Source organism: Torulaspora delbrueckii, chromosome 1, assembly GCF_000243375.1.
Source record: "Torulaspora delbrueckii CBS 1146 chromosome 1, complete genome".
In the NCBI taxonomy this organism is placed as follows: domain Eukaryota; kingdom Fungi; phylum Ascomycota; class Saccharomycetes; order Saccharomycetales; family Saccharomycetaceae; genus Torulaspora; species Torulaspora delbrueckii.
In genome coordinates, this window is record NC_016501.1 from 910,248 (window position 1) to 926,355 (window position 16,108).

General features: G+C 41.9%; 12 protein-coding genes across 12 annotated transcripts; 7 read left to right on the plus strand and 5 right to left on the minus strand.

Annotated features, from left to right (window-relative positions):
* Nucleotides 1–67: 67 nt before the first annotated feature.
* On the minus strand, nt 68–1,867 carry DTR1 (Dtr1p; the record flags this gene model as incomplete). Its single annotated transcript, XM_003679008.1, has 1 exon — nt 68–1,867. The coding sequence occupies one exon, from the start codon at nt 1,865–1,867 to the stop codon at nt 68–70; it is 1,800 nt and encodes a 599-aa protein (XP_003679056.1).
* Nucleotides 1,868–2,190: 323 nt separating this feature from the next.
* Nucleotides 2,191–4,134, minus strand: NOG1 (putative GTPase NOG1; the record flags this gene model as incomplete). Its single annotated transcript, XM_003679009.1, has 1 exon — nt 2,191–4,134. The coding sequence occupies one exon, from the start codon at nt 4,132–4,134 to the stop codon at nt 2,191–2,193; it is 1,944 nt and encodes a 647-aa protein (XP_003679057.1).
* A 284-nt stretch (nt 4,135–4,418) lies between these two features.
* SEC62 (Sec63 complex subunit SEC62) lies at nt 4,419–5,204 on the plus strand (the record flags this gene model as incomplete). The annotated part of the gene is made up of 1 exon (XM_003679010.1): nt 4,419–5,204. One exon carries the CDS (start codon nt 4,419–4,421, stop codon nt 5,202–5,204), a length of 786 nt encoding a protein of 261 aa, XP_003679058.1.
* A 191-nt stretch (nt 5,205–5,395) lies between these two features.
* Nucleotides 5,396–7,939, plus strand: FZO1 (mitofusin; the record flags this gene model as incomplete). The annotated part of the gene is made up of 1 exon (XM_003679011.1): nt 5,396–7,939. One exon carries the CDS (start codon nt 5,396–5,398, stop codon nt 7,937–7,939), a length of 2,544 nt encoding a protein of 847 aa, XP_003679059.1.
* A 171-nt stretch (nt 7,940–8,110) lies between these two features.
* TDEL0A05170 (YheT family hydrolase) lies at nt 8,111–9,472 on the plus strand (the record flags this gene model as incomplete). The annotated part of the gene is made up of 1 exon (XM_003679012.1): nt 8,111–9,472. One exon carries the CDS (start codon nt 8,111–8,113, stop codon nt 9,470–9,472), a length of 1,362 nt encoding a protein of 453 aa, XP_003679060.1.
* A 41-nt stretch (nt 9,473–9,513) lies between these two features.
* PNG1 (peptide-N4-(N-acetyl-beta-glucosaminyl)asparagine amidase) lies at nt 9,514–10,548 on the minus strand (the record flags this gene model as incomplete). Its single annotated transcript, XM_003679013.1, has 1 exon — nt 9,514–10,548. The coding sequence occupies one exon, from the start codon at nt 10,546–10,548 to the stop codon at nt 9,514–9,516; it is 1,035 nt and encodes a 344-aa protein (XP_003679061.1).
* Nucleotides 10,549–10,769: 221 nt separating this feature from the next.
* TDEL0A05190 (bZIP transcription factor) lies at nt 10,770–11,591 on the plus strand (the record flags this gene model as incomplete). Its single annotated transcript, XM_003679014.1, has 1 exon — nt 10,770–11,591. The coding sequence occupies one exon, from the start codon at nt 10,770–10,772 to the stop codon at nt 11,589–11,591; it is 822 nt and encodes a 273-aa protein (XP_003679062.1).
* A 201-nt stretch (nt 11,592–11,792) lies between these two features.
* Nucleotides 11,793–11,996, plus strand: ERI1 (Eri1p; the record flags this gene model as incomplete). Its single annotated transcript, XM_003679015.1, has 1 exon — nt 11,793–11,996. The coding sequence occupies one exon, from the start codon at nt 11,793–11,795 to the stop codon at nt 11,994–11,996; it is 204 nt and encodes a 67-aa protein (XP_003679063.1).
* Nucleotides 11,997–12,071: 75 nt separating this feature from the next.
* Nucleotides 12,072–13,451, minus strand: MSY1 (tyrosine--tRNA ligase MSY1; the record flags this gene model as incomplete). Its single annotated transcript, XM_003679016.1, has 1 exon — nt 12,072–13,451. One exon carries the CDS (start codon nt 13,449–13,451, stop codon nt 12,072–12,074), a length of 1,380 nt encoding a protein of 459 aa, XP_003679064.1.
* A 139-nt stretch (nt 13,452–13,590) lies between these two features.
* MGR2 (Mgr2p) lies at nt 13,591–13,947 on the plus strand (the record flags this gene model as incomplete). Its single annotated transcript, XM_003679017.1, has 1 exon — nt 13,591–13,947. The coding sequence occupies one exon, from the start codon at nt 13,591–13,593 to the stop codon at nt 13,945–13,947; it is 357 nt and encodes a 118-aa protein (XP_003679065.1).
* Nucleotides 13,948–14,180: 233 nt separating this feature from the next.
* Nucleotides 14,181–14,708, plus strand: INA17 (Ina17p; the record flags this gene model as incomplete). Its single annotated transcript, XM_003679018.1, has 1 exon — nt 14,181–14,708. The coding sequence occupies one exon, from the start codon at nt 14,181–14,183 to the stop codon at nt 14,706–14,708; it is 528 nt and encodes a 175-aa protein (XP_003679066.1).
* Nucleotides 14,709–14,731: 23 nt separating this feature from the next.
* ATG21 (Atg21p) lies at nt 14,732–16,024 on the minus strand (the record flags this gene model as incomplete). Its single annotated transcript, XM_003679019.1, has 1 exon — nt 14,732–16,024. One exon carries the CDS (start codon nt 16,022–16,024, stop codon nt 14,732–14,734), a length of 1,293 nt encoding a protein of 430 aa, XP_003679067.1.
* Between the last annotated feature and the right edge of the window lie 84 nt (nt 16,025–16,108).

Here is a 16,108-nt window from a genome sequence, read left to right on the forward strand (position 1 = left end):
GTATAAAAAAAATAGTCAATATCATATTCGTAATTAACATCTCTCAGGATGTTATTTAGGAGGTCTACTAAGCTGTGAACTCCTGATGGAAGCGGTTCCCAAATTTTATTAAATAGAGGATGGCTGCTAGGGAAATTATGTTGCAGAGACCTAAACCTGAAAAACACCAACCGATTCCCATCGACAAATACAACTTACTAATAATTGCAGAGCTTATAGTAGCCCCTACGTTTCGGAAGAAACTGCTCACCGCTATGGCGCCAGCTGTGCGCTTAGCCATTAGTTCACTTATATAAGTCATCGTAGTGTTGCTGCACCACGTTAATCCAAAGGCATTTAATGCCGAAAATACAAGGACAACCGCCAATGGATAATGGCGCTCAATTGACCAACCATAGCCAATGCAGCCTGCTGTGTTAATTATTATGCCCCACACTTGTAGAATTAAACGATACTCTAACGGGTAAAGTAATCCTTGGTGGGAAAGCAACCAGCGCTTTCTAAGATAGTCAGAGAGATGTCCACCCACTTGTGAACCTAGTAACATGGCAACTCCAGGACACACGTAGGCGGCACCAACGGCTAGCATTGATAAATTGTAGTCAGTCTGAAGAAAACGGGCAAAAGTGACACTAAATGCATAATAACTGGCAAACAGTAAAGCAGTGCTCAATGATGCCACGGTTAGTGGTAGGAATTTTATCATGTGCCAATACATAATAAGAGATGGTTTTGGAGGCTTTGGATACAGTCGGCTGAATTGGGAACTACCATTGACTGGTTTTTGCATTCCAATATCCTGAAATAAGTTAATCTTGGGTGTTTGTATAGTTTCACCAATTTCACGGTCACTCGCAGAATTTTTACTGCCTCTTTCTGCTGATCTCCAACGCTGGTCTCCGTTACCAACTATACATCTCAATGTCTCAGGTAACAAAGCAAGTACCAATAAAAGAGCTATACCGCTCATAATGCTAGTAAAACCGAAAAGCCATCTCCAGTAATCTCCTCGTATTAGGATTAGACCTGAAATAATTGGAGCTAAGATAGGACCCATATTTGGGCCCATCATAAAATATGCTATCGCCTTACCTCTATCTTTCGGCGGTGAAATATCGCTCACTGTACCAGTTCCCAAGGCGATCACCGAACTGGAGCCAAATGCTTGAAAAACTCTTAGCACGAATAATGCCACAATATTGGAGGGTACAGTCGCCAACAAAATGTTAACAATCAGTAGAAGTAGAAGCGAAATTACATATAGAAACTTTCTTCCAGCAAAATCAGCAAACATGCCCCAGAATAAGGGACCTACTGAAAATACTCCCATGAAAACAGAAACTGTCGAATTTATAGTAGTGTCGTCAACGAGGAATTCTCTTTGTAACAGTGGTAGTGCAGGGATGTAGATGTTACCGGCCATAGGACCCAAAAAACCAATATATATGACTATGGCAAATATTAGGAAAACTTGTTGATGCGTAAAGCAGGTATAAGGCAGATTTTCAAGCGGAATCTCTTGAAAATCTTCAAGGTCTCTCTCCTCTTTTTTAGAGCTTTGTGTGTCATCTAATGCTATCACACTATCGCTTGAGCCAATTCTAGACTGCTTGTTAGCTTCTTTATTTTCTTGTTTATTATCTTCTTTTACTTCTGCGTCGTTACCTTGAGCAGAATCGAGCTCCAAAGATTTAGGCTTTCCATCTTCTACCATTGGCGACGGGAAATTTTCCAATGGTATATTTATCATTCTTAGTTTCTCAGGATCGCCTGAGTTAAATGTCACCACACTGGCGGCGTCATTGATGTTCAAATGCTCGCTCGACTTCTCTCCCTCAGAGTTAATATTTTCACTAGTGGTAGCCATGCGATGTTGATTATCTAGTGTAGCAATAGTTTAATCTGTATAACAATATCTTGCTATCAAATTAACTCTATCAAATAATAACTAATATTATTCATTATATTATAACATCATTTTACTATTTTATTATTTTTTGTGAAGTGCGAAGTGCGAAGCGCGTCAGCGTTGAAGTTTGTGACGCTTTAATTTTTGTATAGCTTCAGCTTAATGTTAACCATCTTGCGTACACAAGGTACATAATAATATACAGAATAATTCGAAAAATTGGGCAATTGAATGACCAAAAGCAACAATTGCAAATAAAGATTGTAAAAAAGTTCCCACTCTTAACGGAAATCGGTCTTACCGTTACTACGTTTACCACTGAACAAGTGCTTAGGTAGAGAGGCAGTAGCATGCCTGTCTGCTTCACCTTGCCTTGCCATTCTGTTTCTCTCTCTTCTTTGCATCTTGGCCATTCTATCCGCTTTGCTTCTAGCAACACCATCAGAAACACCATCCAACAGTCTATCGGTTTGTCTTAGCTTGGTACCATTAGCAGTAGATTCGGCAAGAGAGTCGCTTGCACCGAACACGACATCAGCACCAGAAGGAACGTATCTGCCTCTTTCGGCAGCCAAGTTTTGTTTATCCTGTAGTGCTGTGACATCGTGACCTAGTTTAGACATATGTTCCTCCATTTGGTTGTACGATTTGATCTGTCTGGAACGAGGCATAATAGCCTTGTTCTTCAAGGATTTTCTGTTTCTGGCCTCAGCGATCATCTTCTTTCTTCTGTCTCTGATCCAAGCGGCCTTTTGTTTTATGTCATCGACTTCGTCCTTTTCGTGACCTTCGAATACCAGTTCGTCGTCATCGGAATTGTAGAAGCCCTCAGATTCCAATTTGTCCTCTTCTTCTTCCAGAGCTTGCAACTTTGCAGCGATCTCCGGATCCAAGAAATCGTAAACGTTTCTACCATTCAGCACTTCAGGCATAACATCGTTTTTCCACTCATCGTCTTCTAATAGATAGCTATCCTTTAGGTTTACGTTGTAAACACCGGCACCACCATTCTCAGCTTCAATTTCTCTAGCCAATCTTCTTCTCTCTGGGTCTTCGGCGTCGTATTTCTTCAAGTTCTTGAAGGCCTCTGGAATAAATGGAGATCTGTCGACGTCATCTCTAGCCTGTGGTGTGGCAACATGAATCTTGTTGAGCACATTGTTGACTCTAGCTTGAGATTTCAATTTGTTCTCGACTCTTGATGCAAGCAATTTCTCACAGGCTTTGTTTCTAACATCCATGACATTTTCGTCTAATTGACAGGAAGCAGTCATAATTTCCACGCCATCCTGCTCCTTAACGGTTTGCAACAGCTGAGCACGTTCTTCGTCCAAATCCTCTGGTCCAATGATATCGGTCTTGTTGATAACAACCAGAACGGATTTGTTGGCAAACAGTGGTTTGATAGAATGGAACAGTTTAACTTGAGCTTCAACGGTGAAACCACACTGTTCGGAAAGATCCATAAAGTACAAAACACATGAACGCAAATGAGCAATGGCATAGATGGATTGCATTTCGATGTTGTTCATTTCTTCAGTAGGTCTGTCCAAGATACCTGGGGTATCAATGGCTTGAAAACGTAGGTACTTATAATCGAAGTGACCCACATACAGCGATTTGGTGGTGAACGCATATGGTTGGACTTCGACATCTGCCTTGGTGATACATCTCAAGAAAGAAGATTTACCGACGTTTGGGTAACCACAGATCAGTAAGGTTCTAGTGTTTGGATCAATAGAGGGCAATCTACCCAAATGTTGACGAACCTGTTCCAAATAGGCCAGTGGGTCCTTCAATTTCTTGACAATAGTAGCCATTCTACCCAACGCAGCTCTCTTCAACTGCTTACATTGGAACAGCGATTGACCAAACTTCAACAATCTATTGTAATCTCTCGAAACTTGTTCCACTAGCGACTTTGCACGCGAAACCGCAGCCAGGGAGATCTTATAGTGGTTTTTCTCATACAAAGTGTCCATCAGATCTCTATGGAAAGGATGTATATCATTAATATTTGGAAAACCTTTCAAAATCTCTTCAAATTTCTCTTCAAAACCCTCCGCAGTATACTTCACCTTACGCATGTAAAAAGCCCTGATTCTGGTGATCTTGAAACCAGGTCTGATGACCGTAGGGGTCTTTCTCTGGGTTCTATTCAGCACAATGTCCAACAGATCATTTGTTGTAGGAATTGTAGGAATCTCCTTCCAAGTAAGCTGCATCTCGTAAATCTAACTACACCCGACTAAAAGCACACAAACAAAGCTCAGAAACTCCAAGCAAACGGCTTATAACTTCGAAATGCGATGCGATGAGATGCGATGAGATGAGATGAGATGAACAAATTTTTCACTTTCTTTGAAATATTTCGTTTTCCAAGCTCGTCACGCGCCACGAGCAAATAACAAACAGCTTCAACGCCATTGTGAAAGCTGAAGAACAGCTTAATAGTGGCGATTGGAGTCCAAGGTAGGGCTTTTAGGACAGTTCTTTAAGCGCATAGAGTATGTCTGAAGGTGTAGTTGCCATAGGGAACCCCCTGGCAGTCGCTAAGGTGCTACGTCATCATCCGGAGCTGAAACAGAGGAAGGGACTGTTTGAGTCCAGGCAGATTGATTTCTTTCGTTACAAGCGGTTTGTTAGAGCATTGAAGTCGGAAGAGTATGCCAAGAAGTCAAAGAACCAGCCTGATGTTTACCCTGTGGTTGGAGAGGTCGAAGAGAGTGATGCGCGGGCCCGTAACGTCTTTATATCATTAATCAGAGCGCAATTAGTGGTTCCTAGCACAAAACTACACAGTGAAGAGTGTAAGGAGCATGGACTAACGCCTTCAAAGGAGTTCCCAAATTTGATTTTGTCGAATAAAGCCGTGTTGCAACCAGACGAGTACTATGTGTGGAATTACAACCCTAAGACACTGACCGACTATTTGATAGTTATTGGGGTCATATCAGCAATCTTAGCACTTGTATGCTATCCATTATGGCCAATGTTCATGAGACGTGGAAGTTACTACCTGTCTATGGGTGCACTAGGGCTACTGGGTCTATTTTTCGCCATGGCAATTGTCAGATTGATCATATACCTTGTAACATTACCTCTTACAAAAAGCCAAGGTGGGTTCTGGATCTTTCCCAACCTGTTTGAAGACTGTGGTGTTCTGGAGAGTTTTAGACCGTTTTATGGTTATGGTGAGAAAGAATGCTACAGTTACTTGAAGAAAGTGAAGAGGAATAAGCGGAAACTTACCAAGAAGGAAAAGGCCAGCGCACAAAAGAGCAGTGCTGAATAGAGAGGGCAATGGCCGATCGAATGCTCACATAGAAGGCTATAAATCAACTATCATTAGTATACGTAGTTAATGATTCTCACAGATAATATAACCTTAAGATCAACACTCCATATTAATGATGAATAAGCACTTTGAACTAATACTGAGTTTGTATCTCTGAGCTTCTGTGAATTTGTTTTACCGAATATTTGATGTCTCAGAAGAGCTTTGATACTAGGAGTAATCAAGAGAAGGCTCGAAGTTCTCAAGATGAGCATGAAGATGATGCAGAAACGGTAGCTCCATCGAGGGTTTCATACTCCAGGTCGCAAGGGTCCTTTATCGTCGACGAAGGTTCTTTGTATGACGATGATGATGATGCCTCCACGATGGTCTCCGGGAATGTCCATACTATGAAACCCGGAAACTCCAGTAATGCGGGGCATAGACGATCTTTGTCCAATGAGAGGCTACTTTCTACACAGCTGAGCCAAATGAATTACAACAATAACCGAGTTAGTTTGGATAGGGCCATTTTACAGGTTCAAGATCTTTTACAACAAATTAACGTCGAGAATGAAGCGCGACCTATACATTTACCACGAGACGAGGAAGATGTCAATCGTTTACATGTGTTGAAGTTAAACATCAAGATCGATGGGAATTACTCTGAAAGGAACGGCTTTAATTTGGACAAAGAGGCATCTGCAAAACTTTTCAGTTCACAGATACGGCTTTCCCTCAATCATTTGACGTCGCTGCAGAAGAGAGTCGATGATGTTTCTTCAAAAGTGTTCATTACCGGTGACGTGAACACTGGTAAATCAAATTTTTGCAATTCACTTTTGAAAAGAAGGATTTTACCGGAGGATCAACTCCCTTGTACCAATGTTTTCTGCGAAATCCTAGAAGCCAGAGACAATAACAACATTGAAGAAGTTCATGCTCTCACGACAGAAAAGGCCCGCACCGTAAAAGGTGCGATCGACATCTATAACATACGAGACAAATCCACTTATGAAATTCATTCGTTGCAGGCTTTACCGGATCTTGTGCAAGAAAGTGAACGCTACGTGCTTTTGAAGATTTACATCAAGGATGACAAACGTCCACCAGAGACCAGTTTACTCAGAAATGGGACGGTAGATATTTCTCTAATCGACTCGCCGGGACTGAATATGGATTCTGTTCAAACTGCAGAAGTAATGTCAAGGCAGGAGGAAATTGATCTCGTCATCTTTGTTGTTAACGCAGAAAATCAACTGACACTATCGGCTAAGGATTTCATTTCACTTGCCTCGAAAGAAAAGAAGTTTATGTTCTTTGTCGTGAAGAAATTTGACCGGATTAGAGATAAACAAAGGTGTAAGGAGCTTATCTTGAAACAGATTCGAAATTTATCACCGGAGACACACAAGAGCTCTTCGCAATTCATTCACTTCCTATCTGATAACGGGGGCGGCCCGGGCGGAGATCCTTATGACGATCCTGATGATGATTTCCCGCCTAACCCAGACTTTGATCATTTGGAGAACTCCTTAAGGAACTTCGTTTTAAAGAAGAGATCGATCTCGAAGCTACTGCCCGCCAAAACTTACTTATGCAAGATTCTCAGCGATGTTGCGAAGATTTCACGTTTGAACATGGAGGTGTATCAAAAAGAGGATGACGCTCTTAACGACGAGCTAAGTCAGTTGAGGCCAGAAGTTGCCAAGGTAACGGCTCATTGTAACGAACTGGCAGAATCTGCTGACAAGATCTCGGAAGAAACGGTCGCCAGCGCTCATCAGTTCACCAGACAGGCCATAAGAAACTCTCTTGAAGTCCCGTTAAGCGAGTTCCCCAAGTATCAAGGTATATCACAAATTCAAAATTTCATATTCCAGACAGAACAGTTCATCAAGGATCAAGTCATGAATGCAATCGTGGCTAGCGAAACTTATGCGAAGGGACAAACAGAGCAGTGCGTTGAAGAGATCAATGCACTCGGTAAGAACGAGCTAGGTGACGATTTCATGTCCAATCGGTTCTTCAAGAGTGATTTAATGTTCAGCAAGAAACGTCATCTATCTGTGAAGAGACTATCAATCCCATTAACAGTCACCGATTTCTTCGCTCCCTCCTGGAGCGGATTAGTCGAGTACCTAAGTTGCGGATTCGTGCCTCCCACCCACGGCCAATTGCCTGATTTCGAATCGAAGCCTGACGAGTCCCCCAGTGTTACCAATGCCCTAGGCTTACGTAACTACTCGGTAACCCAATATTGGACTAAACCTTCGCTAGTCTTCACGTCAAAACTGCCCACTCTAGCGTTGTACTCGTTCGGAAGTGTCAAAGTCCTACGGGACGTGGTTCTTCACGGAGTACAGTCCTTTTCCTGGCACACCTTCAAACGTGTTTCAGGATCTTTGCTGCTACTAGGTGGTTTACTAGGAGCTGTCTACTTGATTCACGACCTCCCACGCGCATTGCCACAGAACTTGTCTATAAAATACAGAAACACATTGGAACAAAAAGAGTATGCCCATATCAACGCCGAGAGAGTTTCCAGGGAAGTGCGTGAAGTGCTCAAGATACCCATTCGTGAAATCCTCAAATCCTGCGAACTAGTTATCGACAAGAAACAAGCTGTCAAGAAAGATCTCGAGACGAAACTCGCCAACAATGCTTTATCCACCAAATTTTTCAGGCAGTTACTCGAAAGAGCTACATCACAAAGAGAGATCGTCGAGAGAATCAACCTCGATGTTGACTGATCGAGCCTTCACCATTCATTATTCGTTATTTCAATCACTGTAAATAAAATTTCATTGAATTTGCCGGATCTTCGGGCTTAATGCTGCTTCCGAGCGACAAACGAGATATAAAAGAAGGTATTAATAATAAGCTATGCAACCAATTGAAGTCCAACTCAAACAAATATCCCAATGTCGGTTTCGAATTTGCCAGTGTTGAACCCATTCAATTGGGGGTTTAATGGTACGATTAAACATTGTGTCGGTGAAAATGGTACAATAGAACTAATTTTAAAAGATAATAAGGAAAAGACACAATTCGAAGATTTCGTCTCTCAAAATGTTCCTACGTTGAAAAATGGAGCCCATTTCAAATTAAATTCTCTATTGTTTACTGGTTATTTACAGACGATGTATTTAGCTACCGCAGATTTTAAAAGAGAATTTCCAGTATTTTATGGAAGAGAGATTGTTAAATACTCTGATAATGGTGTTTCTACAGCTGATTGGGTTATGAACTCTTGGAAAAATGAATACGAATTCAATGAGAAAGGAAAAAGGTTCAATTGGGAGAAGTTTGAGAAAGATGAAAAAGAGACACATTTCGATAACTGGCCTCGCTTACATCCACGCACGAGATATTTGAGAGAAAATGAGATTGAAGAAGTTCATGACGATGACAGACCTTTGGTTGTTGTCTTACATGGTTTGGCAGGAGGTTCTCACGAACCTGTCATTAGATCTTTGACAGAAAATTTATCTCGCTATGGCAACGGTAGATTCCAAGTCGTCGTCTTGAATACCCGTGGTTGTGCTCGTTCCAAGATTACTACTCGTTCACTATTTACAGCATTGCATACTGGAGACATTGAAGAGTTCGTCAATGCAAACAAGAAGAGACATCCAGATAGAAAGATATACGCTGTGGGATTTTCTTTTGGCGGTGCTATGTTGGCAAATTATCTAGGAAAGCTCGGCGAAGATTCACCAGTTTCTGCAGCTGTCGCGTTGTGTAGTCCATGGGATATGGTGTCGTCGACTTACAAGATGACAGGTGATTGGTGGTCAAAGAGACTTTTCTCGAAGAGTATCACTCATTTCCTAACTAGAATGGTTAAAGTGAACATGGGAGAATTGGAAGTGCCAGAAGGAACCAAGCCAGATCACAAGCCCACAGTTGAAAATCCATGTTATTATACTTTCACCCGTTCAAATCTGGAGAAAGCTAAACATTTCGTCTCTACAGTCGAATTTGACAACATTTATACTGCCCCATCACTTGGCTTCTCTAGTGCCTATGATTACTACAAGGAGGCTTCACCAATTTATAGATTGCACAATATCAAAGTACCAACACTGATTATAAACTCCAAGGATGACCCGGTTGTCGGTCCTGAATCGATACCATACACACAGGCTCGAGCCAATCCTCATGTTTTGCTATGTGAAACTGATCTTGGTGGCCACCTTGCTTATTTGGATAGCGAAAATAAGCCTTGGGCCACACAACAAATCGCAACTTTCTTCGGTAAGTTTGATGAATATGTACGTTAATTCACCAACCCTGCACATATAGAACTCTAAAAAGTATGATTTCATTTACCGTCTTCACCTCTCTGGGATTTCCAGGCAGTGGATCCACTCTGCCTTCCGACGGTTCTGTCAGTCGGCGTTGGTGCATCTTGAACCCGATTAGGTAGCCATTCTAACCGCTCCAATTCGTCTCTGTTCGCTAATTTGAAAATGGTGTCATCATCAAGTCCCGATCTCAACTTCTGAGTGATCAAACGACACAAAAATTGCAAGTCATCTTCACTGATTTGATCCCTTGGCAATTGATTTTGAAGGATATACCTCTTGCTGACATCTACCACAGTATCGTTACTGAATGCGATACAATAGCTCATTTTCTTATTCCAATTTTTGGAGTATATATGCGGTTCATCGAATGATTGTTCGCATGAATCTACATGGACCCACCTTTTCAAATATTGCGAGTAGTACTCGCACCATACATGGTCCTCACGATTTTGAACGTAGCGGGCTTCAAGTCCGAAGGATTTCAATATAAGAGTGAATAGATTACACCATTCACCACATCTGCCCTTTCGATAATCCAACAACTTGATCGGATCATTGTAACGAGGGAACCTGGTGATAGTGCCGCACTTATTGCATTTGTATTGCTCAACAACCCAGCATTCATATGGAGCTTCATCTGCATTTGGGCCCGTGGATCCTTGTGATGTCGAATCATTCTCACCACAATTTTCACAGTCTGGTGCATTTACCCATTTAAAGAAGTCCTGTTTGAAATATCTCAGCAATTCCTTGACAAGGTTGTCAGAATATTCTTCCTCAGATTTGATAGACATAGCATCGACATTGGTATAAATCAGATCGAGGTCCAAGGTTTCTAAAACAGCTGAGTGCCATGCCGGGTTCTCATATATTGTGCATAGCCGGTTAGCAGAGTCCTGGATACTTCTGGCATACGAACACGACCGTAATAGCCTCTGGTACCGATAGTCATCAGTAGATTGATGAAACTTCGCAACAACTTGATCTTTATAGCGTTTAAGAAGCATTTTGGCCACTCTTTCATAAACTGACTCAGAAGGTTCTTCCATACCATTCAAAACGCCACTAGAGCACTGATTGCTTACAAGTGAATTCCAAATACTACTTGACCAGACATGTAGTAGCCTAGAGGCACCTTGAGAACAATAGTTGTCTTGTAAATGATGGTCCTCCTTGAAATCCGTAAAAACGAGTTGATCAAATAAGCCTTAAACTGATGAACCGCCTAACGGTAGGAATAAACGGTGAATAAAGCCAACAAATAGGTCAGATGAGAAGTTCAATTTGTCAACCGGAAGGCGAAGTTGACGATGAAGGCCATAAGCAATTTGGCGCTGGCTTAAATGGGGAAGATTTACAGAGCTGCGAGCTATACTACAAAACTCCTCCAAGCGACCTATCATTACAGTTTCCAACGTTTGGAACCCAAGATGGTCAGTCTATAGAAGTGGAGAATGACCTCATGCACGGATTTCCACTAGAGTTGCGTAGTCGAGAGGCATCAGACGATACTTCGAAGAGTAATCCAGATGATTCAAAGTCTACTCCAGACGAGAAAGATGCGAAGGAGAGGAAGAAGGCTCAAAATAGAGCTGCCCAGAAGGCCTTTAGGGAGAGGAGGGAGGCTAAACTCAAAGAGCTAGAAGAGAAGCTGAAAGAAAGTGAAGCAAATCGTAAAGAACTGACGGATGAACTAGAGGCTTTGAAAAGACAACAAGTAGTAGCGAACAATGAGAAGATTTTACTCCACGATAGACAACATTTCGAGCATGGAATGTCGTTTTCCGCATCCGTGCAAACTTATTCCTTCCCAACTCAGAGGCAGTTTTACGATTCTCTTACTGAGAGTAAGCACGGTGCATTTCGTAACGACCAAAAACGCTATCTAGACGACTCAGGCAACGAAGTATTGCCACTGTCGGCAGCCTGGGAGTATCTTCACGATCTTTTCCAGCAAATGGATTTCGATATATACTTGGTAATGCAGAGCCTTAAGGGCTCTGAGATCTGTCATGGCCATGGCGCAGCGTATCCCAGGGCTCTGATAGATCAAGCGGTACAAACGGCAACTGCAGGCTCTAATTCTTTATAATTATAGGTTTTATCATTATGTTGATCAAAATTAATGAAGCGATGAGTGATAGCGATTCGCACTCATCGAGGCATACTGCAGTTTAAAGATTGGAAATCAAAAAGGCTAATAGTCAAGCTTCTACTGCAGTTCAGGTACGCATTTGGATAGAATTTTCCATGCTGTAGTGGTTTGACTTCTGGACTGCATTGACTGTTAAACATGGAACAAAGGATAGCTGCACTTTGCATATTTGGAGGAACGTATGGGATTGTCAGTGTAGCTTTGGTTTCATTTCTCTATGCCAGGGACAATGCCACATTACTTTATTACTGGTGTTGGCTGCTGCTGTGTCCTGTAATGCTGTGGTTATGGGTCGTCAGAGCATGGTCAGCTTTCGAAATGTTTAGGAACATCAAGAGATAAGGATGGCTATAGTATTTACATGATTTAGTCTATTTAAGGTATATACAAGATTTTTTTGAGTCTATCCAGGACTGTTTAGTCCATTTGAATTAGGTAACACTTTTGCTTGCCAATTCTGAGTATCAGTACGTTGTCATCAATTAGATGAGGTGCCCAATCCGACGTATCTTCGGTAGCTTTGGTTCTTGCGGGGCCCAAATAAATACTGCCCTGCTTTAACATTCTTGCGGCTGCAGATTTAGAGGATTTGTTTAGACGAGAGATAAGACTGACAAGACTCTCGGACTTACTAGCATGTTGCAACATTCTAGCCCTTTCAAAGATTTTAATCAGCTCTATGGATGACAGGAATTCATTACCTTCAGAAACGCCAAATATTATATCCGAGAGCGTTTGAGCATCACGACCGGTTCCTGGCCCATGCAAGAGATCAGTTACCTCTTTGGCTAAAAGCTTTTGAGCCTCACGAAGATGCGGCTGCTGTAGATGTCTCTTGACAGCTTCTTCTATCGTTTCGACTGGCAGTAGAGTAAAGATCTTCAAGAAACCGCGAACGTCTGCATCTGCAGTGTTGTAGAAAAACTGGTAGATGTCGAAATAGGAGTTTATCTCTGGATCGATGAAGACTGCATTCCCTGCACTCTTTCCGAATTTCTCACCGGTTGATGTGGTGAGTAATGGTGCGGTTAAACCGAATGCTGGCGTTTTGCTGGCGAGAGGATCAAGTCGCCCGATAAGGTCAATACCTGCTGTGATATTCCCCCACTGATCATTACCGCCAATTTGAACAGTCACGTTCTTTTCTTTGTAAAGGTGATAGAAATCATAGGCCTGCAAAATTTGGTAGGTGAATTCATTGAAGCCAAGTCCCTCGGAGGAGCCCAGTCTCGCAGAAACCGAATCTCGAGAGAGCATTGATTGAATTCTGATATGTCTGCCGTACTTTGACAGAAAATCCAACATTTTCACATCTTTCCACCACTCGTAGTTGTCTTGTGGAATGAACTGACCGGGTTGTGTACTGGACTCTTGTTTTGCCTGGTAATACTCCAACCCATTGCGAAAAAATCTTTCAAACTGTAACTGTATATGTTTAATGTTGTTCAACCTCGCATCTTCCTCCATCGAATCACGTTCAGTTTTCCTCCCACTTGGATCACCAACTCTCCCAGTAGCTCCTCCCACTAGTGCTACTACATCATGGCCTCTGACGTAAAAGTTTAGTAAAATCATTAATGGAACCATATTTCCCAAATGCAGAGACTTAGCAGTTGGATCTGCACCACAATATAGTCTCAACTTCTGGCCCGTTGCCAACTTCTCATACAACAAACTCTCCGGTTGTGACACCTGAGAAACCAGCCCTCTCTGCCTCAATTCTTCCAAGACATTCTTCCGACTAACTCTACCACAACTAAACAGCCTCCTGGCCATACAGCCCACGAAAGAAGGCATATCGACGACTCTTCATTGAATAGTGCGACTGAGTACAACCCCGGTATTCAAAAAAAAAATTTCACTATAACTAACTCTATCTTTAAAGTGTCAACAATCAACCCACTACTCGATTAACCACTGTCTAGCAGTAATCAAAATGCCACCAGTAAATCAAGCATACATTCAACAACAACCATCCAATTGGGATAAGTTCAAGATGGGTCTAATGATGGGTTCCGCAGTCGGTGTTTGCACAGGTATCCTATTTGGTGGGTTTGCCATTATTACTCAAGGCCCAGGTCCTGATGGGTTTGTTAGGACGTTAGGTAAGTACATCGCCGGCTCTGCGGCTACTTTCGGTTTGTTCATGTCGATTGGTTCTATCATCAGAAGTGATGACGGAGAAGGAAGGAATCTAGGAGTCAAACAAGTCATGGATCTACAACAAAGAGCAAGGTTCGAAGCCTGGAAGGTACGTGCCAGATATGGTTTCCATCGTGAAGGGAAGGATTGAAGAAATCCTGCATATAAGCTTTTTATATTGTTATACTTGTTAATAGTCATCGCATTTAATGAACGGCCAGAATAATGGTAATTTATTTGATTGGTATTAAACTGAACGTTGAACGATCTGAAAGTGAGCCTGTTTTCGACCTTCATTAAGTATTTACTGTTTGTATAATCATTAAATGAACTTAATATTCTAAGTTGAAAAATATCAACAACTTCATCAATAAGATCAACAAAATGTCAGCTCTCACCGCCTTGAAAACAATTTTAAACCGTCAAACTCTGCATAACCCTCTGATACTGAGAGCTACCCAGCGGATTGTGATCCGTTCTATTGCCAATGACGCTAACAGGCAAGAAATAAGGACACTGGAAGATCTGAGTAAATTAAAGTCACTCAATGATGTAGACCCTGAACTAATCAAAAAACTCATTAATGAACGTACTAGTGAGCTGAATACTAAGAATGAGCTCGACATGTTGAAAGGTTTCGAAGAAGAAGAGAAGAAATTACGCCAATCACCATTGAAGAGGTTTACAAGACCCTTATGGATCTTTCTGCTAATGAGTTCCACGGTATACCTCATTTGTCATTATGTGTGGTGGAGACTGGAGTACGAAGAGAAAGAGATTGCGTACTCTCATCGAGTGGGGGAATTGGAAGCTGAATTAAGAGACTTACTGGCACATAAATCAGAAGGAGAAGACACTATTTTAAGAGAAAATACAAGAAATAGACCGTGGTATAAACGTTGGTTTTTCTAAGAACTTAAATAGCATTTATAAAATCAATTGAAAGTGCTGTTCTTGGTCAAGACACATTCACCTGAAGTAGATGGTAGCGAGTAAACTTTGAATTGTCCGTCACTTGAGGCCAAATAGGCCTGATGAGGGAATTCATCGGGGAAACCTAGACAGTTTTCAGTCCCGAGTTCCACATTGATATGTGCGAAGTCACGGCGAAGATTTTGGTTGGGTATCGTTGCCTTTATACGTCTTGAAATATAATTTGCGAGTTGTTTGGGCGACTCGCTAGAGCCCTTGGTATCTCGTAAAGTGTCTGATTGATTATTAGCTAATAGCAGTTCGTCATCGCCAGCTTCTCCACTTATGCCATTCCTGTCAGAGTTGTTCAGGTTGAAAATGTGGATTGTATCAGTGCCTCCTACACAACCCAGTAAGGTTGCACTTCTGTTGAACACTAGTTGATATAGGTTACAGGGCCTTGTGCCTCGCCTGAACTCATGTAGCAAGGGCTTTGTTGAATCATATTCGGAATCTACCCCGGTATTAAAGACTCTGATGATTGTACCTTTGTCGGAAGCAGTCGCTATTGATTTACCATCATGACTCACCGCCAATGAAGAAATGTTTCCTTTATGCATAGAGTTCAAGTAGTTGATAGGTGTCACATTCAATGCATCGAATACTACTGCATCATGTAATAGGTATGAATCGGGATTATTTTTGTTTGCACTGTAAGATGTATAGCACAAAATGCTTCTATCATCACCACTGAGAGCCATTCGAGGCCTTATTCTGGCACCCACTGAGTTTCTTCTCTCCCTTGCCAAATCATTCTGCTTCTTTCCCTTTGACTTAGCATTTGTATTGGCAGTTCTCTTGAAATGATCTTCCCAAAGGTCAATGGTCTCTAATGGCTTCATGCATGAAATGTCATAAACAAATATCTGATCGCTCTCCAGCAATATGCACATTCTCTTCCTATTCATAACAACGTCCACAATCTCATGGGGAAATGAAATTTCACAAATTGTAGATTTCCTCTTCGTGTTCACTATCTTCAATTTCTTACCATTAGAAGACCCTTGGCTTCTATCCGCAATCGCCACAAGGCTGGTTGAAAAGAGCATTTCTATCACAAATTCGCGGTCAGATTCTTCAGATGTGCCTCCATCCGCCACTGTGTATTGAGGTGAACCTTCTCGACCATTACTAGTACTTCTATTATCCAACTCAAAGCATTTCCCAAAGGGGTCGCAGTTGTATATGCTCACCAGGTGAGGAGCAGCACTCACCACACAACAGGTAGAGTCCTGATTGAATCGTAGAACCTTCATTATGGTCCTAGAACGCTAAAATGCGTGGCGGTTTTCGATGATTGCGAGATGATCAACACTTTTTAGAGAGCGATAAAAGTCTAT